The sequence below is a fragment of the Stigmatopora argus genome, chromosome 5 (genome assembly GCF_051989625.1).
Source record: "Stigmatopora argus isolate UIUO_Sarg chromosome 5, RoL_Sarg_1.0, whole genome shotgun sequence".
NCBI classification, from domain to species: domain Eukaryota; kingdom Metazoa; phylum Chordata; class Actinopteri; order Syngnathiformes; family Syngnathidae; genus Stigmatopora; species Stigmatopora argus.
Window position 1 is genome coordinate 7,644,487 of NC_135391.1, and position 25,889 is coordinate 7,670,375.

Here is a 25,889-nt window from a genome sequence, read left to right on the forward strand (position 1 = left end):
ATTGATCAATTTTATAATTTTTCATATTTTTCATATATTATTATAGTAAAATATATTACTGCGCCTTAGTACACGTTTTACCGACTAAGTGTAAAATCCAGCGTTTTCGAGATACTAAAGTTAAAGTTGTGTTTTTACCGTTCGCCAATAGAGGTCAGCGTTGAGCGCTACGTGCTTCAAAGCGTGGCGAAGAAGAATGTCGTGAACAAGGAAGTCATTAATTCTACAGGAAGCCGTTGTTGGCTGCCTTTGTTTTGTTTGGTTTTTGCTTTCATTTCCCCCCATTGAATTAAGCATCATTTCCAGAAGACATTCATTTGATTGCCAACGAAAAACCCGTACTTTTTTCTTCGATTGTTTTACTTTGATTTTGCCAAATTGTCGACGATATTTAACGTTAGCTTTTGAGCTATCCGTATACGCCAAGTTAAGGCCTGAGGACCATCTGTTCCTTGTTCGTCGGCGATGTTTTATTTCCTAAAACTGGAATATTTGCACTCGATTTGACTCTGTTTCGATCGAAAGTGTTTATGCGATCGGTAAGACTTCTTGACGCGACGACTCCAATTTAAGTTAAGAGAAAAGATCGCGATTAGAAGTTACCGGACGAGTATGTATGCCCCGCCGGGCTCGAGCATTCCCGGAGGCCGGAGGAGGAGAGGAGGCACCGCGTTGCCCAAGCAGCCGGAGCGGAGCCTCGTCTCGGCTCTTCCCGGAGCCCTTTCCATCACCGCCCTGTGCACGGCCCTGGCCGAGCCGGCTTGGCTCCGTGTTCACGGGGGCACCTGCCCCAGACAAGAGCTGGGAGTAGCGGACGTCCTGGGCTACGTTGATCCCAAACTTTTGCACGGTGAGGACTAAAGTGTCATCGACATCCAGAGGGAAGCCACTCATCATATCGTGCCTTTTGTCTTTCAGATTTCTGCGTGAACTCGCAGACAATTTTGCTGCTGCGAGTGATCGCCGCCTTCTGCTTTTTGGGCATCTTCTGCAGCCTGACTGCATTCCTCCTGGACGTATTTGGACCCAAGTACCCCGCTCTTAAAATCACGCGGAGATACGCCTTTGCGCACATCCTCACAGGTCAGATTGCGTTTCTCTCCTCGCTATGGCAAAGTTTGGCTCATTTTTCCTAATGCTTTTGGCTCCTTCGCAGTTCTCCAGTGCGCCACCGTCATCGGCTTCTGCTACTGGGCTTCGGAGCTCATCTTGTCGCTCCAGCAACAGCACAAGAAGTACCACGGCTCCCTAGTCTACGTGACCTTCGCCATTAGCTTCTACCTAGTGGCGGGGGCCGGCGGGGCGTCCATCCTGGCCACGGCCGCCAACCTACTGCGCCACTACCCCACGGAGGAGGAGGAGCAGGCTTTAGAGCTGCTCTCGGAGATGGAGGACAGCAGCGAGACCTTCCCCATCGAGTACGACGTAGGCAACCAGTTCCAGCCGCCACCCGCGTACACGCCTTGACGGTCGCCCGCCCACGGGCCGATGCTCCCTATAGTTGAAAGCGGCAAACGCTCGCGAGCGCTCCAAGGCCGACGAGTGCTTTGGCGCATGAGAACTGCGAATTGGTTCTTACTTTCCCAGATGATGTTGATTTGCATGTAAATGGCTTGTAGGACTTGCTTCTTCACCTAAAGCCGAGGGGTCATCGCGGCGGACGACGTCGCCAATGGAGCGGCCCTATCGATGCCCATTCTTCTTCCCGACTGCGTGTCGATTGGCTCCGGCCGGTGTTTTGCGCGTTGTTTTATTGTATTGTCTTGACAAAATGTGAGTGCTTGAATTGCTGAAGTGGCAAAAGTGCAGAAAAACATGTTGTTAACTTCTTTTTTTTTTAACCAAAAAACAAAAAAGCCCCTATTTATTGGTTCGTTAGATGTCCGCGATCATATTTTGTACTTGAGTTGACAGCTGGAGAAACTATTTTTATATTGGGTTGGAAGAAAACAGGTCGACTGTTTAAAGATAGGTGAAGAAAACCGTTTGGCTCGAAAATTGACATTCAACAGAAAGCTGCAGTGGCTCGAGTGGGCGCCGGCACGCTCTGCATGACATTTGTTTCAATCCAACTTTATTTGTACGGTGTAAGTAATCCAGTATAGTCCGCTTGTCCACGTGAGATTCTTTTTGTGCCCATCTTAAAACTTTGTCACCACCTGCGTGGAAAAGATTTGAACTGTGATTTGTGTGTTGATTCTAGTTGCTCGTCCGCTTTTCCGTTTCACGCATTTCTGCTTTTATTCGTTAATCTCAATCTTGTATACGTACATCACGATGTAAATATTGTTCATATATTAAAAAAGTCAAAATACAAAACTACATCACTTGTTTCGGTGCGATTTGTTAAATGTCCACGAAATGTGATCCTACACAACTTTGCAGTGGCGGTCCGTGAATTTCCTAGTGACGCCTTCAGCTTTTAGAATCAATCCAACCCTCAAAAACTATATTATGGCTATAAAACCTCTACTGCAGCTACAGCTGCGACATATACAATACTCATACAATTGAAATATTATTTAGGAATATTGCTATATTTTACTCACCAAAAAACACTTTTACCTGTACATACACAATATCCATCCTCCTTTCTTTCCTCCTTTTCTATGGCCATCAAAGCTAATGCTGAAAGTCGAGCCTGTCCTGTCGTATTTCTGCGATTTAGTGCTGAAAATGTTCCTTCCCGGTTCTGACAGGCTTGCTGGCTTTGGGGTTGTCCGACCTTTCTTAATGATGTCCAGCTTTTTTTTTCTTGAAAAGTCCGTCTTGAAAATGGCTTTCACAGTACATCTGCAAACAAATCAATTTCTTCTCCTCCTTCAGCCATTGTGGGTTGACAAAAATGCTATTAAATCAACAACAATATAATTGCTTGTGCAGCTCGCTCCAGAAAGAGTTTGGTAGCTCTGGCTCGTCCACTCTATCACTAGCCAATCATAGTTGATGAAAGCGATGACGTATCCCTACGCCTGCGAGAAGGCCTTGGTGTCACCAAATCGAATTCTGATTGGTTAAAGCAACAGTCTTATCGATGCTTGTTTAATGCAGCAGAGCCTGCCGAACTGATTGTGAAGGCCTTGAGGCAGATTTCTGACCCTGGCAACAAATAATGGCTGAATTGGGATTGGTTAAATGCTTCAATATGAAAACACACATCTGGAAGCAGTGCAACCAAGGGGAAAGCAATGAAAGGAAGCTAACAGACAATTTGGAATTATTTAATAAGTATTGATGGACAAAATATAATATATGATTCAGATATTTTTGTGTTTTTTTTAATGAAGTATTAAAAAAAGATAATAAAAAATTTCAAAATGGGATTTAAAAAATGGCAGAAGAAGAAGTAAAACTTCAGCTCTATTGTCTTTTTTGTGTAATCAATTTACATTTAAAGGTCGTTTTGGGTGAAAATGGCACTGGGACTGACTATGGGTTAAAGGAACATTGGTTTTTTTAATAAAGCAATTTATCCATTACAAACATATGAAAACAAAACAATATATAAAACTTTTCAGTTTGTACAAAAACCTCTAAATTCATTACTTGAGATGTAGCTTCTCATTTGGGGCTATTTTCGTAGAAATAGTTCTCCAAGTACTCAAATAACTCTAATCAGCCGTTTTTGTTTCTCAGTTGAAAATAAAAATGAGCAATTTATAAAAGCCTGAATCATTCACAGTGCTGTCTTCACATAAGTGAATTGTAAACATGTTTGCATATTAGAACTCACTTCAAAAAAGGTGAGCAAAACTCCAAAGCAGAAAAAGGCTTGCAACATTTTCCTGTCTTACAAAGTGTCATTCGACTCTTTTCAACTCAAATCTTTTTGTTTGTTTTGTTTTTGCTTCAACGCAAGTAAACACTTGCACACCTCAACAGGTAAACATTCTGAGATCAAGGGATTTAGGCTAATAGAAAAGGGAAAAAAATAACATCACCAGGTGCCCTGAGGTGTTTAAAACTAAAGGGTAAAAATATTAATTATATTAGATTTGAGAATAAAAATGTCAGCAGTAGGAAAAGGATGGGAAAGTACACAATGCCATTTTGGGAACAAAATAATTGTCATAAGCTTTGTTTTTCTTTAAGAAAAAAAAACGCCCAAAAGAACCCCTTCATAGAGATGTTTATATCCAATTTGATCTGTGTCTGATTGTCAAAAAAAACCTAAACACAGTTGGACAAGCTTTTTTAACATTAAATATTCCCCCGTCCAGTGGAACAAAGACAAGATAATGCCATTAGATGACAAATGCGTACTAACCAACCACTTGACGCCAATTCAGTTTTGGATTCTTTTAGTCTGCTCGAAAAGACCAATGATATTTTTTCCTCCTCAATCGAGACCGCCGTCTGCTACTTGTTGTCTTTTTCAGGTGCACCTGTGGAAACAAAGCATTGCGGCAATGAACTCCACAAACAAATTTACTTTTTCTTCTATTCCATTGACATGCAGTGGGAATTTGACTAAACTAAAAAGAAGTGAGTGACAGGCAGGCAAGGAACGGAGGGAAATCAAGGAAAGAGAGGGCAGTCAGAAAGCGACGGACCACTTTTAGAGCAATGCCGAGCCGGCGTCGGAGTCCGAATCGGGTCCGGGGTCGAGGTAGGGTTGCCGGGAACGGGTGGACACCTGACCCCGCCTGAACTCTTGGTACTCCTCCCGGAGAGCGTCGTAACGCACCTCGCTAAGAGATTGGCGGTAGCGGGCGCCGGGTGGGCGGGCCGAGGGAGACGGGCCTGGGAGACGGCACGGGGGACAGGAAACGCATGGGTGGACGTGACGGGAAAAGCTTACGACAACCACAGCACGGATGGGGGGCCAAGCTCATGCGGCGTCATCGTCACGTTTGCTGGCACTTACAAATGGCGCATGCAACATGTCTGAAAAAAAATCAAGAAAGTGACATCACCTTTGTTTCTCAGGTCCTGGAGACCCGCGGGTTGATCGCACGCAAGGCTCCTCCCCCCGCCTGTGGGAAAATCCGCTTGCGAGCGATCCAACCGCCAGGCCTCCAGGACTTCCGCGTCCGCCGAATCCCACTCATAACTCTCATCTACGGATGTGTTCCTTCTACTGGAATACACAAAAGCAAAAAAAAGTCAGAATGAAAGCATAGAGAGTGAGACAAAAACAGTGTTACTTTGGCAACAAGAATGAACCCTCCCTCCGCCGTGAGAACAGTCCGCTTTGCCGTCCATTTTTCCCCGCTGAGGTAATGTTTCACCTTTTGGATGGCCTCAGACTTGGATCCGACTCGCCTCTGTGCCTCTCGCTCTCCTCGGTGGTCTCGGGGGAGCTGAGCAGCGTGGGAGTGATGGAGAGCGACTGGCGGAAGAAACCGGCGCTGCCTCTGCCGCTGCTCTGACTGGCATAGCTGGCTCTCCCTCCTTCTCGGACCTCCCGACTCTCCGCCTCGAACGGCCTCCTCGTCGTCCTTTCTACCCGTCTGTGACCGTCGCCCTCCCTCTGAGGGAACGGCATGCCGTAGGGCGAAGGCCAGCTGACGCCCCTGGGAAGGTAAGACCTCGGGGTGCCCATCCCGGGGTCCATCGGCCTCACGCTCTCTGGTCGGGGTCCCGGCCAGGGTGGATGACCGGGGAACGGGATGGACGCGGGCACGGGGAAGTACCTGTACTGAGCGGATCTAACTGTCTCTGGGTAAGAAGGGGACCACCTGGAGGAATCGGAGAATACGGCCGCGTGGCGTCGCGGATCGCAGTGTTCCGACATCGGGGACCCCGAGCTTTCTCTGGGCGGGTACATGGAGGGGGTGAAGTAAGAGGGAGCGGGTCTTTGGGAATATTGGGGCCGCTCCAAGCTCCCCATGGGGGGGCGCCTGACGGGGATGTACTCTCTCCAGGAAGGCCCAGGTCTGACAAAGGAAGATGGGCCGCGACCTAAACTGTAAGACCTCATCCTGTCGTCTGGGTTCGGGAACTCATCCCAGTAACATTTCTCAGTAACGTAGGGCCTGGGGCTCTCAAAGTGCTCCCATCTGGGGGAGCCGAAACTGATCGATTTCTTGAGGAAAGGTCGAGGGGGTACCATACCTGACAGAGTTCTACACGGGCCCACACTTAAGGATTTCTTCAGAAACGGGACTGGGGCTTGACTTATTCGTGACGCAATCTTATTCGTTCTGTTGCCGGGAGAACTTTGCCTTTGGGGTTGCTCAGATAAAGTCTCGCTACTGTCCGCAAAGCTCGGCGAATGTTTCGACATGATATCGACCATGCCTTTGGCGGCACTGAGAAGGGTATGAGCAGGTCTGGAACTCAGTCTGGACTCAGTGCTTTTTGTTTCTGCTCGTATCTGTGTTTTTTCATTGTATAGTTGTTTACTAGTTTTTTCTGGAGCGGGTGACATTGGGCCGATGTGGTCCGGAAACCTTACTCGAGGTTGAGCCTCCCTTGCTTCAACCTGGCCTCGAGATCCATTTTTTTCAAAGGAAACCTTAACTCTACTTTTTTCAGTTTCCGCAATTTCCTGTACGTGAACTTCCCAGTTCTTAGGTACCACATCAGGCTTAGCCACAATGGATTGAATCGACTTTTGGTCATAACATTGTCCGGCTCTGTCCGTAACTTCGGCTTCTTCCACGGGTTCATCTACGCTCATCTCAATAAAACCCGGAAGACTCAGATATTCCAGAATTGCGCTGGTCTGCATTGTTATTTTAGAAGGCGATGCTTGTGGTTTGGTCTTGAAAGACCCTGACGTTCTGAGGATAGAAAATTGGGACCGGTCACTTTCAGACTCTTCTACGAGGGTTAGGGGCGACACGGGGCTAGGGCTATCGGAGAAAAGACCTTTTTCACTCCTCCTGGAGCGTGCTCGTACACCTTCTCTTTCGGATCCAGACCCGAGACGCTCATCGCCGCCTTGATATTTGCCGTTTTTGCAATTTGATTTGACTTGATGCTCATGTCTTGCGGTACCCGAGGGTCCCGGATCCCTTGTGGCAGTAAGAGCGGGACTTTCAGACCGCTTACTGAAGACTAAAGGAGTTCGTGAAGGAGAATCCCAATTTCGAGTGCCGTAAGCGTATGAATTTCTGGACCGAGAGGGAGCACCACCAACGACCCTATTTCCCCCTAAGCCCTCTGTCAAGGTCTTACTACACAGATCTGAATCTCTGTGCGGACTCAGTGACTTAGCTCTGGGCGATGTCGCCAAACATGAAACGTTGGGGTTTTGGAATGTCCCGTCCATAGATGGCATTGGAAGAGAGGTGTTCAGAGTCAGCTGAGTATGCGATGAAGCCACAGCAAACGAGTTTGTAGTTTCTGCAGACGGAGGAGAATGCTGCTGTAATGCTACAGATGTGCCATCCCAGTGGCTCTTGACCGGAACGAGGTTTGTTATGCCTGCAACGGGGCTGATGTCCCATTGGATGTTAGATGAAGAAACTCCATCTGTAGGGCTACTGGTGCTCCCAAAGTAGCACGCCCTTCGATAGTCTGCCACCCGACTGGTGTAGCACGAGGGCTTGGGTTTTTGACGAAGGGTAACATCTTGGAGCTTCCACACGGGTTCTTCATCTGGCTGGGATATGCTACGCCGAGGGCTCTCTTTCCCATCGTCTCGGTTTCTGCGATCGGTCCTATAGTGTTCTAGCTCTCGTTCCATTTGCTCCCTCTCCTTGGCCAGCTGGATGCACTTTTTGATGCCGTCGTTCTCCGGGTCGCTCTCGAGTTGTGTGATTAGCGTGCTATCGTCTGTAAGGTGACTGGCCATGGGTTGATAGGCCGAGGACTTCGGTCTGTCTGCCTCTCTATCCAAGATATAGGTTCTCCTTGACAAAATAGGGAAAAGGTCTTCGGTTCGAACTGGCATGCGATGCTGCTTCAAAGAGTCGCTGTATTTTATCTCACTGTTGTCAGAATAGAAGCTCGCTCTTTCCAGGAGGTTCTCTGAGCCATGTTCATCGTCTGAGTAAAAGCAGCCATGACGAGAGAAGTTCCGAGCGAGGCTTCGTACCCTTCCGGGCGACGGGGGAGGTTTGTTAAGTTCCAGCACATCCACGGCAAATGGGGAATCTTTTCTCCCATCCTTGTCGGAACTCAAGATACTCGACTTTGGGGAGTCCCGAAATGACGTGCGATTGCTTCCTGAGCCGCTCGCGCCGCCATTGCTAAGCACGACGTCTGTGAGATTTTTCTTATTGGAGGGACTGGAACTCTCGATCAGAGGTCGGATTATGAAACGTCCATCTGGGCCTCTGTGAATGGACTCCAAAGATGTCGGGGAGGGAGCCTGAGTACCCAGGTGGCTCTCAAAGAGTGTGTAATGCGGCGGTGGAGATGAGTTAGCCAAAAGTTGCTTGCGCTGATCTTGGTATTCTCCTCGACTGCCTTTATTGAAGGAAGACCGATCGTACTGTGACATGGACGTCGGGAAGAAGGATATGGGTGGACACAGCTTTAGCTTCAAGACGCTGTCTGGACTGGGGGGAGGCGAGCGACCTCTGAGGGGAAAAAATACAATCAATATACAAGTGGAATATGATCAAACAAGGCAGTCGGCGATTCCAATGCTACTTTATACTCCTTGAATTTTTTTCAGTTGAATGATAATATTTTCGAATGAGACGTTAAATCAGGACACCTACCCTGAAGATGGACTCTTGTGGAAAGCGGATGGGACATCTACAAAAGAACAATAGAAAAAAATGTTGACAAACCATTTGTACTACGTGTGTCAATCCCGCTTTATTTACCTAGTTGTCTCTTCCTGCGCCGACGCACTCGCCAATTTCTCATATAGCAAGCCGTTACAAATGAGAGCACGATGGCCATGAAAAGGAAACACACTCCGCCGATCACGCCGGCCAGGAGAGGCGCAGGGAGAAGCTCCAGAAAACTAGGGCTCAGAGGGTAAATCTCCATCCCTTGAAACCCAGCAAATCAGAATTAAATTTGTCAACTTGTATATCTTCAATTCCTTACACACTGAAGTCAATTTCAATTCCTGTAATTTACCTGTGGTGGATATACTGACAAAATCACTTGGTTCGCTGTGCACTTGATTACTCCGCGACATCAATCTCAGATCATAACTGGAGTCCTGAGGGCCAGAAGATTTTATGACCTTGTGAAAATAATTCTTTTAAACCTCATGGCATTTTTAAGAAACATAATATCGATGCGAGCTCCAGAAGCGACGCAAGACCGTTTGAGCTCATGAGTCAAGAAACACTAGAAAACGCCTTACACGAAGCAGACCCTGAACGAGGACTTCGCTCTCATTGGCACCGATGTCGCTGCTCAGGATGACCCACTGGCCCTGATTTTGGCGAGCCTGCAGCACATAATTTGTCAGAGGGAAGGATGGAGCCTCGGGAGGTGACCACTGGAGGAGAACACCCAGGGTGGTCCGGTTGGCACACAGGATGAAGGGGGGCTCCAGTGTTACTAAAGTGGTGCTGACGGTTGGGGCTTCTGTTGGAATAGCTAGAATGACAAATCAGGTTAGAGTACAAGCCCATACAGAGTTGACAAAAAATGTCAAGGCACCTCAAACATTCACAAACCTTGCGTCCTTGCGGTAACAATTTCACTGAAAGGTCCGGAGCCAAGTTTATTCTGCGGTAGGACGCTGAACTGGTAACTTGTCGCGACCAGAAGACTGGTGACCAACAGGTAGTTCTTTGAGGTGGGAACTGGTAAAGATGCCCATTCATGTTTACCTCTGGAGGCTTGCTTGAACCTGATAAAAAATAAAAATAAGAAAAAAGGGAAATTGACCGACCACTGTGTTTACAGTAATTAAATAATGACAACAAGCAGACCATCCATGTTATTTACCACACAGTGAACTTCTGGGTGTATCCACCATCAAACCCGGGAACCCATGACACATTAGCTTGGTTTATTTCTGTGTCTACAGATACCGCAAAGACGGCATGAGGACTCGTACCTGGGTAGCACAGAGAAACAGTTGATGTAACAGAAATACTTGCAAATGAGTCTATTTTCTGGACTATAAGTCGCATCTCCAAAAATGCCCAATGAAGAAGAAATCAACATGTAAGTGGCAGGCCCAGCCAAACTATGTAAAAGAAATGTGACTAACAGTCCGGAACATACGGTACTGTACTTCTTTTGACGAGGACCCACTCACCGAGCACCGTTACCGTAGTTCCCGCACTGACAGTTGCTACAAGATTAGAGGCTAAGCATTCCCAGCCCCCGTGATGGTCTTTACTGAGAGGCTGCAGAAGGAGGGAGCCATTGGCCAACACAAAGTATTGGGAACGAGGAATAGAGCCGATCTGGTGGAGAACATCATCCGTTAAAACACGAAAAGCGGGACAAAAACATTTTTATGGTACAATCTCGATGTTATGAGTACCTTGCTCCATGTTATGTTTGGCAAGGGATCGCCAGCAGCTTCGCAGGGGATGACCAACTCTCGGCCTACTTCCTGAAGATACTCAGACCGTGGAGGCACGAGGAATGTGGGTGGATCCTGGAACATCAGCGAGAGATTGCCTTTGTCAGCTCATGGCACGAAATAGGAAAAAGTTCAGAGCAGCATCGGATACCTGCAGGATGACCTGGGTGGGCTCAGATTGACCCATGGTGCCGTAGCTGTTATACGCGGTGCAGCTGTACATGCCCACAGCATTGTCGTTTGCCGTCGCTATGAAAACCGAGCCTTCGGAATTCACCATCCAACCGGGGAACTGGATAGGACGGAGATATCAATCATTTACGGTAGCGCCACTTCCGAGGGAGAGAGGAGCGCAACCTACGTGGTCCAGATTTAAATAGTTTCCATCTTTGGTCCAGTTCACATACAGCACCGGGGGATCCGCTTGGACGGGACACATGATTACCCCCTCCATGCCAGAGGGCAAGTATGTTTGCCTGGGCATGCGTACGACCCGAGCAGGATCTGGGAATTGAGAATTTGCGATAAAAATAATGGTTTTCAGGCAGTGAACAAGGATCCAGTCAATTCTTACGTTTCACTTGAAGGTGAGCTGAGGCAGAGGGTGGAGTCAATATCCCATTGGTTGGGACACACGTGTAGTTTCCAGCATCTTCGGGGATTAGATTAGGAATCAAAAGGGTTCCGTCCACCAAAACTTTCACTCTGGATTTGAGAGATCTATAGAAACCCGAAAGAACTTGTCATCAGAAAATAATTGTGTTGTATCAATGCGCTATACTGACGTTGTAAAATGAAGTCAAACAGTGTTCATGTACTGTATCTTTAAATTTTCTATGAAAGCAGATGATGCCATTTTGTCAGCAAATTGATGAATCAGGCTATTTTGACAGACAATACTCACTCAATATAGTAAACATTCTGTCCTTGTTTCATCCACTCATACGTTAGGTTGGACGGGTAAGCGTCGGCCTGGCACTGCAGAACTGCATCCTGGGACATATTGAGTGTGGTGTCCTCTGGCGAGATGATGATGAGTGGAGGACCTTCAAGAACACCAGACATAAATGTCACTACGGAGTACACGGTGCACTCTTGTACAGATTGATAACCATTGTTGTTGTAACAACGTGCAGAAGAGTACAGGGATTGATTCCTCGAGTTACGACGGAGTTAAAGTACAAACTTACAGGCACATCTCAGGACGTGATCAACAAGCAAGAACATATTTGACTCTCACCTTTCACCTGCAGTTGTGTCACGTGCGTGAGGTTGCCTTCTGAATTGGAAACGTGACATTTGTACACTCCTGAAACGCTTCTCGTGGCTGAGGTCAAAGACAAGGTGCCGTTGAGCACCTGGAAGTAGCCAATGCAAAAGGGACAAGTGTTAGGAGAGCAGAAGATCACGGAGTGTTCATTTTGGCATATTTCTAGTAAGGATGTCGGAAATAAAACTCTCTCACTTTGATTTTTTCATGCTTCTCAATAGGGGTTTCATCTTTGTGCCACACGATGGTCGGGCGGGGGTTGCCGTGAGCGCCGCAGCTGAGCGTCAGCGTGTCTCCAAGCAGAACCTCCACAAAACTTGGGGGTGTCTTGATAAACGCCGGCGGAGCTGAAATGTGAAGAGTGCAGTAGAAAGAGTTTTTCCTTTGACGAGTGAGCCGTTCCACTGAAATTGCAAAATGCAACACAGTAGCTCTAGAGGGCAGCGTGTCTCATTTTGATAGCGTGAGGAGCATCTGGTCTCAGTGGAACATCTGACAAATGTGAGCTTTTCAAAATGAGATAACACAACCTCAAGCAATATGTTGTTGATCTACTTTCTCAGTCATTTTTGATGAAAAACGGAGGAATACTGCGAAAAAAAACTTCACGGAGTAACCCGTTTTTGCGGTGTACCGAAAAAAACGTGAACAACGGGGGAATACTGTGAAATGTTTTTCGCAGTAGTCCCCCGATTTTCCCAATGTCCCGCAAAAAGCGCAAAAAGTCAACATTTAAAAAAATTGCTGAAAAAATCTGATTCAAATTTGTAGTGTTGATTTCATTGCTCATATTTTTCTTGTTTCAGAGATAGTTATTAGTGTTCCATCCCTTACAGATGCACTTGATGTGAAAGCTGCCTTGTACAGGAAAATTTACCAAATGTTCTCCATTACCTAATTGTGCCTTGCTGGTCTTTACACTCCCTTAGCTCATCCAAAATAATAATAACATCATTTAAAGACAATCTACATTCCATATTGGGATTGCCCCTCCATTTGTTTTGTGGCATGCAATAGAATAAGCGCACTGATGCACCACAATCATCAATAAAATGAATAGCGCCCAGTGGCATTTGCAACCTTTTCATTTACTGAAGGAGAATTAAATGTGCTTCTCAGATGAAAAAAAAAACAACCTCTGTGGCACAATTATGTGTAATTAGTTATAGCGAATGTTCTCTTGCCAGAATGTCTTCAAGGGAACAGCAAAGACATGCGGTTGCTTGTGTACACAGATTGTCATGTGGCGTAAGTGTGAATTTAGTTTGCCAATGCCTTTTAACCACAAGCCACCAAAGCGCCGGTGATGAGCCAGCAAATGAGCAGCTCTTGATCTTCCCAAGCCCCGCTGTGCCGCACCTGTGATGGAGAGGAATGTCCACGTGCCGTTTTGGAAGTCATCTGTTTTGCTGTCCAGGACCAGGATGCGGCATTCGAACCAGCCCTCGTCCTCCAGGGTCAGCCGCTCCACCAGCAGGGAGGCGCCGCGGGTCAGAGAGACCCGCCCTGTGGGAGGCGGGGAGAGGAATCAGAGAGCCAGTCGGCACACGCCGGAACGCCGCGTACAGTCTGGATGACACGGGATCATTGCACAAAGGCCTCGGCCCGTGGTGAACAAAACGACGGTGGCAAAATCAAAACAAGCGTCGACAAATCAGAGCAAGCAAGTTACACAGATACGAGTCCACTGTTGAAATTATTATGGGCAGTTTTGAACTCGCGGTTGCAGGTGTGCGTGCCTACACACCCTGACACACATTTCATCCCTCTCTGTCATCATGCCCACAACCCACTCTACTAACCCTTCTTAGTAGGTTTTGTGTTTTTTTGAACGTCACTTTTAGGCTTTGAAACCTGATCTGTCGGTTGCCTGGTGACTGCGGCCTGAAGTGACCCCCCTCCTCACTTTTTCTCCTTTTATTCCGTCTCTCAATGAACTCTTTTTTACCCCCTTCAATCTCAGCCTTTTTAACGACAGGAGGAGGGGGGGAAACACACACCTCGTTCATACCAGGCTGTGGTTGGTTGGGGCAGTTTGAAAGTAAACAGAGACAATATTGGGAAGTTCCCAGAAACAAACTATCCTTGTTTGCTGGGGGTTGCCTTACGCATGCTGATTATTCCTTTGTTATAAAGGCTATTATTTTTAAAAAAATAGATAGCTCAATGGAATAAGATGAAATCGGGACATCACAAGGTGATTTTTTTTTTGACTGGAAAAAAAGAGGAGGGGCAGAAAGACTCAAAAGACCTAATAGAATAAAATATCCGTATCTCTTCCCAGACAGTACAGTCTGGAAAAGAGCCTGAAAGCTATGAAATTCATTTAACTTTAGACACGGACTCCAGACAGGGTGAATGAAGCACACGCTGAGACTATAGACAGGCAACAATGGCTTATAATTAACCCCGCATTCCAGACCGGCCCTGTCGCTGTGCTTAATGGTCACGTATAAATGATTGACTTTACTCCGTCGAGTCTTGAACGGGCGACCAATGCTTCTCTGAGACGTTCCCTCAAACAAATACCTTGAATCGCGGATAAGTACTGACCAAACAAACGGGCGGGTCACCCATGAGAAGGTGAGTGGATAACCTCAGGCATGCTGCTCTTATTTCTGAAAGGAGGATCCTCCCTTCAACCGTTCATTTGCCAGGCGCCCCCTTCTCATTGGACGCGGAATTAAATGCACCCTGAGAGGGAAAACGTAAAAAAACACATAAACAAAGCACCGCTAATCTTCTTACGGCTAAAAACCGTGTTGCTCTCACGGGTTTAGCGTCACGTGGTGGCGTGTTGATTTTCAAAAATGAGTTCCCGCGTGTACGAGGCCCTTAGAAAGCGCAGTTCCTATCTTGGACTTTTAACCCTTTCCCACTGCCTCGCTACAAAGGGACAACAGCCCCCCGCGCCGCATTCTCGCTCGTTACCATAGAGACGAGACCGAGGAAACCCGGGACAGTAGGTTTAAATTTGAATTCATTTACTAGAGGAGCGTGGGCGCGGATAGGGGATTCTCGCCTGCAAGGGTGGAAAAATTGAGAGAATTACAAAGGGAAAAACACGTGTTTGGATTTGGAACCCGAAAAAAACCCCAAAGGATTGCACAGCATCACTTGGAGGCTGATGGGAAGTGAGCGGAAAAGAGAGAGGAATTCTTTTTCAATTCAGCCTATGGACAAACAAAAGACTGACACTGAGTGACAAATGTTTTTTTTCCCCATTTCACGGCTTAGTCTCTGAACTTGAACTCAAATTGGCAGGTGCTCTTGGAATTGCATTACTTATGGCTTGATGGCCACATTTAAAGGAAATACTTTCAACCCAAGCACTAACAATCATCCATCATATGAAGAGAACAACAAGCAAGCAAGAGAACGCGAGGTTATGGAAAGGTTACTTAAATTGTGTGCATCAATAATCCACTGACAACCAATAAGGCGTGGACCCTTTTGACCTCACTCCCCCCACAGACACATTCATCACTCCTTCTGCTTCAAGGGACAAACATCATTAGACTATATGGTGGGTAACAGAGAGAACGGCAAACAGAATAGTTGCATCTCCCCCCGAGCCAAGCCTCATCTCTCGCTCCTCTACCTCGGGATTGTTTTTCTCCAGCACCTTCCGACAAGTCGGCTCGTCCAAGTGGAAATATCGCAAATGCCTGTTCACTGGTGCAGTGTGAACACTTATTGGAGAAGTTAGACTCTAACTCCAAAATGAAATGAATCACAGTGTTCATCCGTCTCTGTTTTTTACGATCCAAACCAATTTGACCAGTGAGATATATTTCCCCGAGATAGTAACAGAGGAAGAAAGTTTATTTAGTTAGAAATAGCATCAGCACTGCTTTTCTTTGCCCACGCATGTGTGTGTAAGAGAGAGGCCAGATTGCATTGTGGGATGTGTTTTGATTTGAATACAATCATAAGTCTGGGTTCCTGGCCCCATGCTTCTGATAGTTCCCCCCCTCACGTTCCCCCAAATTTCCCTGTTCAATCCTCCTGTCCCCCTAATCAGTTTAAGCCTCTTATGAATAGCTCTTTGTCGTGATATAGATTACAGTTAACTCTGCCCCTCTCACTCTGTCCAGCTCTGTTAACCCCTGCGCCATTAGGCACACCCGCCTCACGTGCCAACTTTCACCACAGCCAATGACACTCTCAATATTTCTTCTCCGCTTTAACTTCCATGCTCGTTATCTCTACCATTCCCTTGACTTTATTAGAAGAGCGATATTTTTGCAGCAGGTCACACACACACCACAGAACAACATACGTACAAAAGCAACTACAGCAATAATAATAAAAAGCAGTACCCGGCAATAGATACGCTAAATACAGAGAAACCATGAAAATAAAGTGTGTTCTATTTTGTAGCTGAGTACTAAATGGCATAGTTCTGGTCAACATGTTACGTAAGGAAGCTGTAAGTAGGCATGTCTAATGATGTTGTTCTGATTGAACCTTTTGAAGAGCTTCAGTTGTTCGATTGAGTTTTTCACTTTAGTATTAGTTAGCGAATATTCCTCTGAATTCATTTCACGGGACTTGGATTATTGGTTTCCAACATCTATAAAACTCAAAGTTAAACTACTCAGCTGAGTAGCACCACAACTGGAGAACTTTTAATCAGGAGTAAAACGAAATGTGTGGTCTTCCATCACACTTTGATCACCTTTACCCTCCAAATAACCTCTGGTCCACTCAATTCTTCTCCTATTTTTTTGTCCAAGACTGATTGTTAATTACAAATACAGTACATCATCATTTACTGTATCTATGCTTACAAAACCATGCAGAACAAGTACATCAATGCTCATTAAATGGTACGAGCCAAATCTTCACCTACTCCTCATCATACAATATGGCTTCCTTTCAGACGTGACTTTTTAAAATTTTATGTTACTTATTTATGTTTTTACTGGGAAAATTGACTTTGTGGAGTAGCACCACCAATTTCGTTATACGCAGCTTTGTATAATGACAATAAAGGCTTTTGATTTGATTGGATTTTGAGCGTACCAACTATTCAATGAACCGTGCCCAGATTCTTTCCTTGGGAAATTCAAAATGAGAACGGATCTTCACGGTTTTGGTAATTAAACCTTTTATCCCATGTTTTGTGGTGCTGACGCTGTGAGTTTTCTACTGCAAAACATGCCTTAATGAAAAAGTTCTGGGGTTGCTATTCAAGAGGACTATTTGCACTTAGCATTGATTCAGATGGCCTTGAATTGATTAACAGATTTTTTCTTCCTGGTATCTTCAGTGTGAATTTAAAACTTGTATTATAACTGGAAGTGGTCAGTTCTTCTTCAATAAGCTGACCCTCTTACTCCGCATTATCTCCACTAAAATTGATGTCGTCTGCTTTTGTGCGTTTAGAATAATAATACGTTTCGGATGTCCGCGGTGTGTGTGCGTGCGAAATAGCTGAAACCTCTCCCAGGCTCAAAGGACCCACAGAGAGTATAATGAAGGCCCACAGAAACCTGGGGGGTTAGCCCATTGTTGTACTGGCCTCAGGTCGAACTCTCCCGCTCACCGTCTCCCAAGATTTTCTTCAGCTCACGGAAGGAAGCCATTTGATCTCGCCCTGCAACAGTAAACCTGCCTGACACCCACATAAACCCCCATATTTTTTTTCCTCCAACAAATTCATCTCAAGCAGATTACAATAGAATGTTGTCAGAGTTGATCTGGCTGCTTCCTCTGTTATGTGTTCAATGATGTTCTGCCCTGCAGGCCATGCTGGGTGTGAAACGTGATAGGGCTGAGGGACACTTATACCTGTCGGATTCATTTGGAGCAGACAACCAAGACTGGAGTCTTAAAAGCGTCAAAAGAAGGTAGACATTCCGTAGTTTCCTCAAATGGCTGATGTACAAAATTTCAATTTAAAGTACAAAAATAGTCATATTCGGTATTACCCGCTCTTTAAACACTAGACTGATAATAATACCAAACAAAACAACTTGTTTCCCATTTGAACTGCTTAAACACATAATTTACCTGCACTGAAATTAACAACGGTTGTCCGCACAATCCATCAAGTTTAATGTGGAGGCAAAGCAATGCATTAAATTGACAATTCAGCACTTCCACAATTGCACCTCAAAACAACCAAGCAATTCAAGGATTTTCCACTTGAAACTATCATTAACACCCTGTTTGAAATGCGCTGATCTCAGACAAGACAGGGCAGCGTTCTGGGAACTGTAACCAAGTCAGCAGTCGTCATAAAACCCCCAACACTGTAATTTGAGGCTAAGATACATTAGAGCGGCCATGCTGACACGCTCCACATGCTGCCATCTGCCTCCAATGGGAGGGGAGGCATAAGGATGTGAAGCAGACAAGAGTAAAGCTCAAAGCAGATAAGACACACGAGGTGGCTATTCCAAAATACAGCACTGGAAAATATGCCAAACGGTGTGGGAGAAGGTTATTTACTCCGTTAGGGCTGCAAAATCTTCAGATGACTGCTCAGAAACAATAGCTCAGTTAATGGTCCAACATTCATCCACATGTAGCCCAATTGCTCAGTGAAATTGGCCTGTTTAGGGCTGTCTTTGCACACAATCAATACAGTGTTATTAAAACCCACTAAGGTGCATGTTACAGTACTTCAGGGGATTTTCTTCCAGATTGAAGCCGCTTTTGCTGGATAAATGCAATACACATGTAGCTACAATCATTTTCTTTAGGGCGTTAGCGGGGCGGGGTTATGGGATTTTGGACAATCTAGCGGTCGTGTGGTATTTTTGTAAGGCAAAAGGAGGTTGTGATACCCCTCTTTGTCTTTTGTTTAGGGGTAGACAATGATGGGATTATAGGGCTCCAGCAAGAAACCTCCCATTATCTGCCGTGCTCCATCCTTCCTTCTCCACTCACAATCTCTTAGTGGGTCACCCCTCTGCATACTAATAAAAAAGCCACTGTCATCGGACCAGCGGCCCCCACCTGCACACTTAATCCTAGCATGCGCATTGCTTCTCGTACCCTCCCCCTTGGTCTTTGCAGAGCTGCCCCACCCCCTTTATAGCCTCCATCTGAACATAGGCGTTCTCGACCCCTTTCTCAGTGCTTGTGCCATCAAAGCAGACAGGAAATCCACAGACTGAACACCTGCTATGATTCACATTTTTCAAATAAAATTCAGAAAAGTCGCGGCCAACGTCAAAAGTTTCAAGGCTTCCACGGAGGACCAACATTTATGAAAGTAAAACTCTTTGTTTGCTGAAAAACGTTTAGCGCTATGTACTTGGGCGGGTCTTACCCTTGTAGTTGGGATGAACTCGGGGAGCGTACACTCCAAATTTGATGAGGATGGGAACGTTGTAACCGAGCCGCACCCACTCAACCACATGTAATGGAAAGAGGTTTGGGCTGGTGGCGTCATTGGATTTTGGTGCAAGGCTGCAGCCCAGCTCTGCAGAGGCCCCTTCTCTGCCACGAACCACTGATGACAAACCTTGAGACACACCTGCGAAACAAACATGAAATATATGACCAAGATAAAGTACATGGGTGCATTCTGGATGGATAACTCCAATACACAACACACTTATAATCTGTGATTGCTTCAAGAAGACTATGGCTGTTTTCAGAGTTACTGGATCCGAAATTGGGTTTGATCGCATTGGAATTGGGTAGTAAAAAAATCAATTGTGAGCGGGGGGATCGCTTGCAGCCCTCTTTCAAAATTCATTGGACGTCTATTGTCGTCAATAGCAGTGAAAAATGATCAATCAATGCCAGCCCATTCAATTGAAATTGATTTGGGGTCTAGAACTGTCATTGGCAGTGACTTAGTTATGGGCTAAGAACAGAAAAATAATCCAGAGGTAGATTGGCAATAATTAAATAAACAATTTGTAAAGGGATAGAGATTGAATGAGTGAAGGATTCCGAACAGCCATGAAGCCTTTAAAAAGAGAAATGGCTGCCAGACCTTGAGGCGCAGTTCTTGCAACTGTATTGTATTAATACAGTCTCAAAACGTGCTTTGTATTGAGAGAAAAGAAACTAAACCAAAAAAAAGGTCTAAACTGATTTTTCATGAAAGCTGAGCTGGCGGCTCCCCCGAGCGCTTCTGATGAACAGCCAGGGGCATGTAGTGAGGGGATGTAAAATAAAATAAAAACATGTGCCATTTGGTGACAAGATCTTGTGGTGGCAAAGCCTACAAACACAGCGCAATCCCATTAGTGACACCTGGAGTAAGCGCTCCTCCCGATCGCGGCCTACGGTCCCTTGCTGCCATGTGCTCACGTGGGTGTGAGCGCTACTGGGTGCCAGTGTTTGCTCTACTGCTCATCTGGCCTGGTCATTACTTTAATCCCACAGGGGGGTAGGGCTGCGGGGGTGACACTCTGATAGAGGGCAGCAGGCCTCTGTGTGCTCTCTCTCGCCGACCTCCCGCCACCCACTGGGGGTACACACATGGTTAGAGGACCAGCACAATCAATCCCCCCCACCCCTCCTTACTCACGCAGGCACACACACATGCACTAAAAGAAGCGTGCCTGCGGTTGAGAGCTGCATAAATCCCAGATTGATCTAATTCCGCACCCAGAGATGTTATTTAAGTTGCATTTTGGCCCCAATTCGCACTCATTTAAGCGAACTGCGGCGCGATAACCCTTCCTCTTTACAGAGGGAGCCGTGCCAAAGTGCGCGGGGATAGTTAAACAGCAACATGTGCCAACTGCTAAACGATGCTTTGACATGGCGGTCAATTTGGCAAAGGACCCAACGACAACAAGAAAATGTAGTGCAATAGGGGCTGACTGACTGCCTGTTTGGTACCTCAGGGGTCGCCACAGACATTCATACAGTCGATTCGCATGATAGATTTGATTCACAGCGGATGCACTTCCTTACACAACCCACGCAAGTAGGAATTGAACCATGACTACCTGACCGGCAGTGGGGCACTCAGACCACCGATCCACCGCCCAAGTACCTAGTAGGGCATTAAACTAATGAAAAATATGGAACATTCCAAAGAAGACTCTGCTTTTGTTAAGATCATCAAATTGTTAAAAGATTCATTCAATCATTTTTAACACTGGAAGGCGGACTCCACCCTGGATTGGTCGCATAGAGACAGGCACACATTCCGCCCCCAAGTGGGAATCAATCCCACAATGTCCGTGCTGAAGTCAGGCAAAAAAAACACTGCACCATTGGGCGGCTTGTGAAAGCATGAAAATAAATGATGCTCTCTTGATTTTCATGTGTGCTTAAAAATATTTCATGTGATTTATTGGTAAAGTAAAGAAATAGGCTTAGTTTTCGGCTTACAACGTAGTACTACTAGATTATAGCACGGTTTAGTACTAGTAGTGTTGCATGAAGCGGTCATATTTTTTAGCAGTTGGCATTTCCAGCTGTTTGAATTATTGACCTGTGTTGTAAATCATTGACCCAGCTAAATAAAAACTGCAAAATATGTGCAACTATTTGCATCCCCGGGGTAAAAGCCACATCTGATTAGCATGCATACTTAGCAAAAATATGGCTAGAGCAGTGACCGCCCGAAGCCACTGTCTCTCCGGTCCCATGGCCGTCCGTCACGCTGCTTCACACATCTCCCAACCTGAAAGACAAGACCACAAATTAAAAATACTAGCAATAATACTTCTATTCTAAAACTTGACAACGCACCGAAATGCCAGTCACAATTCCTCATAGATGACCCAAATGACTTCAATTCATTATAACCATTAGTGCAACAATATGATGTTCCGCTTGGATTTTGATTGAGCAGAACGCACCTTCGCTCATTTTTGGTATGTTTACAATCATCATATATTTTTGTCATTTTCTTCTAAAACTGCGCCTAATACCCGAGAAACGCGAGACTTTTTTCAAACGACCAGTTCAGCACCACTAACAAAAATTGAGGTGATGTTAGGTATTTGTCAGGTTAGTTTATAAGAGTCAGGACAACAAACATCTTCACGTCAGGAAATTTTTAACCAGCTTTTCTAACTGAGTAAGACAAACCATGCTATTTCCTAAGACATTATACTAAGACTAGGAAGCTGTATATTCGTGTTTAAACGTTTAAAACTGAAAATGCAGTCCTAGGCATTCTGGTCCCACAAACAAGCCCCCAAAAATGAAACATAAACCAAACAGCTAATACACTTGCAGCACGTGCCAAGTGTGCTGGTTGTGGATTTCACTGACACAAATTGCTTTGGATCTAGTCATGACTTAGCCTTCTGGATGGTTCATTTGTGGCACCTCGAGTAATCCTAACCTGCTGCTCTGGGTGTTAATGGTCTAATCAAATTAGTTACAAAATAGTGAAACCAATCGAGGACATTGAATGAAGTTAAAAAGTGCTCGATTTCGGCATTCCATAAATGATGCTCAATGTTTATATTCTGGGCCTTCTGGTTCTGCAAATGCCTACTTTTTCCAGTCTAATTGCCTTTGACCCTTGCTCTCTAAACATTATTGTGATGAGGCACATCAATCATTTAAATGAGAAGAATTTACTGAAAAGGGATTTATTCAGAGTAAAACCCTGGACTACTTAATCGAGCCTAAAGCCGATACTGTATCCTTGCAGGATACCATGACTTATTCTGATGTCACAGAAGCTTTATTCTACCTTCTGGCATTTAATGGAGGAAGGTCCCCCTGTCCGTTACTATACTTCCCTGGCATAGATATATGAACAACCATATATATGTAATTAATGAATAATTTTCAGACAGATTTCATGAAATTGGACTGCTGTTGATATCTCACGACACCTTGGCTAAGAATTGGTTCTCCATAGTATGAAAAATGTACGCCTAACAATTACTTCAATGAAGTGGTGTACTAGTATATGACAGTGATTGTGATAGTCACAACAGATGGCGTGCTTATGCATCTATGCTTGAGTAAACTCAAGAAATTAATAATGCAAAGAGTTTCAGTGGCCCATACAAGAAGGTATAACTGTTATAGTAATAGTCAAGTATTTAATAACCGCTTTGTAAAACTAATAAGAGACAAATTCCTTTGTCTGTACATTTTTATTGTGCTTGTGTTTGTCCGTGTGTGTGTTTGTTGTCTGTGTGAGGAGGGGGTCACTTCATGTGTCAGACAGCACCATGATTGATGTTAATGACAGAGCCGGGCATGATAAGAAGGAGCAATACTCTGTAGTTAATCCTTGTTAATCCTTGACAGAGACTGTGGTTTTAGTAAACCAGCCTGTCGGGAAAAGCAAGTGCCGTTTTAGTAAACACTTTCACAGGTGCACGAAAAAGATGCCACACGAAGGCCACCAAAGACAAAAATTGCCGTACATTCTTCTGATTTTATGCCACGCAATCGTGAATTGCGAATGAAATTTTACGTGACAAGTTCCAGTTTTATTGTGGTTTTCTTATTAAAAAAAGTCAAATTCAATCCCATGGACAGGACTGAATTGTTTGCTTTGCCCATCACAGGAAGCGATGAGACAACCATTCACGCTCACACTCATACCTAGGGACAATTTTGCATGTCCAACCATTTTACCGTGCATGTTTACGGGGTGTTGGTCGAAATCGGAGCACCCAGAGAAAACCCACGCAGACCATGCAAACTCCACACAGTGAGGACCGACCTGAGATCGAACCCTCAACCCCAAAACTGTGAGGACGACGCGCTAACCACTCAACCAGTTAATGCATTTATCTGAAATATTTTAAGGTCAACATTGTAAGCTTCAAGTAGAAAATGTGAACTTCCCAGCACAATTGAATGCAGCCTTATCACATCCAAGTGATAAGGAGTTATGACTGGGTAGTATTAATTGCAACATTGAAACCAAAACAGATGAGGACACAATGGTCCCAAAAAGTATCCTTTTTCCACTTTAACAGAGGATTAATCATCCAGCAGCACTGCAGTAATCACATTCTTAGACTTTGATTGAGAAGGTGACAGACGCAAAAACCTCTTAAGGTAGCACCTTGGCTGTCTAAAACCCGTGAGCAGGTTTTTGGTTGACACATTTTCCCAAGCTTGCGCTACACAATCAAAAACTCAAAATGGAGTTCAGTCAAAATGAATTTTTAAAACTGCAGTCCACTTTTTAAATGCTCCCAACTCGATTCTTTTTTTATTCGACTGTAAACAACCACTCTAGCCATTAGTACTTGGACCAGTAAACCACAATCGATTTATGGGTCCTCAACCCTGGCACGGCAACCTACTTTGGGACTGTATTGAAATTTTCTAGCGCAAAAGGAAATGAACTTGGCACGCGGTGGGCACATGCGTGGACCGCTGGTCTCGTGAGCGGGGAAGCCTGCTGACTATGGATTCATGTAATGATTTCAACATGACGCCACAGGGTGTATCAATACTGGCTGAAATAATTGCAAGTTTTTAATATTAGGCTCACTGACTTACGTTACATTACGATAACATGAAAACACAAAAAAAGATGGTTTGTGTATTACCATCTTATTTTATTGAGAGTAAAGAATGCCACGAGTTGTACCTCCCTCCCCATCCCACCTGCTCCTTCACCCCGGGAGTCGGCTCAGTCCCATTAAGCTACTTTACAGACACGATGAGGAGAATCTGGGATCAAAAAACTGCAAAATACACAGCACATTGCCGAGCTATGGACAAGTGTTAAGTTTCAGCATTTTAAACGGCAATTAAAAGTCTTCAATGAACCTAGCATGTGTGTTATTGGAATGTGGGAGGGAACCAGAGTACCCAAGACAATCCATGAAAGCGCAGGAAAACAAAAACACCTCAGAGGAAAAACCAGAATCGACATTCAAACTCCAAACATTAAACAAGTGAGACTATTATCCTTGCCACCTTACCGTCCATAAAAAGAGTGTTTTTTTCTTTTTAAACACGTACTTTGCCCCATGTTTTGGAGCTGACTGTATTACAGATAGTAAGAGACTCAAGGAAATATGTTCTATTTATCAGACAGAGAGCATCCCCCCTAAAATCCTGTTGTACAACACAAAGGATTACAGGCATTCGGAATGATGTGAGCCTCTTTGTAGCACATTCCCCATAGACAAAAGGCCAAAAAAACTGATTTGTGAGTGTTTTTAGTTTTAAATAAAAAGCCGGACTGCAAATAGCAATCACAGCATGCCGTATTGCAGCGGACAGATAATTACAGTTCATGTGAAAATGCCAATAAGCAAACAAACCCTATAGATCTGCAATGCCACATTCCATTGTGCAGTGCTTATTGCCACCACCCAGAAAGAGCTCCCGTAAATCATAACAAGCGCATCTTTTGTCTGGTGCAGCTTACTGAAAAAAAATGGAGCAATAAAACCCAATATTTCTTTCACTTGATTTGTCACTTTTTCAATCTAAGGATCATTTTTTTCTCGGTAAAGCACTCAGACACCACAGTTGTATATTACAAAATAAAACTATTGGATATTACAAGTGGATCACGTGAGGACAACAGGAATAAAGGTATTGTGACCCAGTGTGGTATTTTAGGAATGGATACAAAAAAAACTTATCTGAATGTTTATAAATATAATAGAAGACTAACAAAAAATATGGAATGGTAGTAGCATACTGGTGGTAGAATGAGAATCAGAGTAGTGCACAGCTGCAGTTAATATTAAATCCAAACAATCCAAACAATTTATATGTGATTTATTCAGGCTTTTTTTTCTTCTCTTTTGATTTCTTTTCTGTTTTTGAAGTTAACCATAAAGTGGATGCAGAGGATGAAAAGCACACATTTGCTTACCTTGCTTGAGGCACTTTAGCACTTGGAAGTTTCTTTTTTTTTTTTCAATCCATTGATGTTCTAGCAGATTCACCTCATAGCGTTCACCATATGCTGAAATAAACTCGAAGATTTTCAACCAGTTGGAAAAAATAATCACATTTTCAGTCGATAAAATAATAACCTTTGCGAATCCTTCGGGTTGATGAGATTTGGGGCTAGAAATTCAAAAAACAACGATGAGGTCCAGTTTCAGGCAGTTTAAAGTCGATTTCAACTTGTTCATTTAAGATGACTGATAATAAGTTAAAACTACAAGTAAGAAACGAGCCTAATAAATGCGATTTGTGAGCCGAAAAATGACCATACGGTGCACCTTCTCTTCGTATGGCCGCCGTAGGGGGTGAAAAAAAGCACCAGCACGTTTCAGGCAAATCCCAATGTTGATACTTGGGAATCTCTCCTCCCATTAGGAAGCTCCCTCC

At 44.7% G+C, this 25,889-nt stretch overlaps 2 protein-coding genes across 3 annotated transcripts; one reads left to right on the plus strand and one right to left on the minus strand.

Annotated features, from left to right (window-relative positions):
* The first annotated feature begins 189 nt into the window (after positions 1-189).
* tmem127 (transmembrane protein 127) lies at positions 190-2,322 on the plus strand. Its single transcript, XM_077600556.1, has 3 exons — positions 190-850; positions 919-1,083; positions 1,157-2,322. The coding sequence occupies exons 1-3, from the start codon at positions 613-615 to the stop codon at positions 1,465-1,467; spliced, it is 714 nt and encodes a 237-aa protein (XP_077456682.1). The 5' UTR covers positions 190-612; the 3' UTR covers positions 1,468-2,322.
* Positions 2,323-3,436: 1,114 nt separating this feature from the next.
* Positions 3,437-25,855, minus strand: igsf9b (immunoglobulin superfamily, member 9b). 2 transcript variants are annotated; one of them, XM_077600557.1, is made up of 23 exons: positions 25,589-25,855; positions 25,426-25,518; positions 21,190-21,282; positions 18,958-19,164; positions 13,032-13,178; positions 11,868-12,019; positions 11,643-11,760; positions 11,307-11,448; positions 10,977-11,122; positions 10,764-10,906; positions 10,554-10,694; positions 10,361-10,477; positions 10,130-10,280; positions 9,814-9,925; positions 9,540-9,715; positions 9,221-9,459; positions 8,989-9,073; positions 8,727-8,897; positions 8,619-8,655; positions 5,232-8,474; positions 4,917-5,080; positions 4,554-4,743; positions 3,437-4,385 (listed from the first exon to the last, which is right to left on the minus strand). In XM_077600557.1, exons 3-22 carry the CDS (start codon positions 21,245-21,247, stop codon positions 4,559-4,561), a joined length of 5,934 nt encoding a protein of 1,977 aa, XP_077456683.1. In that variant the 5' UTR covers positions 21,248-21,282; positions 25,426-25,518; positions 25,589-25,855; the 3' UTR covers positions 3,437-4,385; positions 4,554-4,558. The 2 variants fall into 2 exon arrangements, with proteins under 2 accessions (XP_077456683.1, XP_077456684.1); XM_077600558.1 differs by lacking the exon at positions 4,554-4,743.
* Positions 25,856-25,889: the final 34 nt, after the last annotated feature.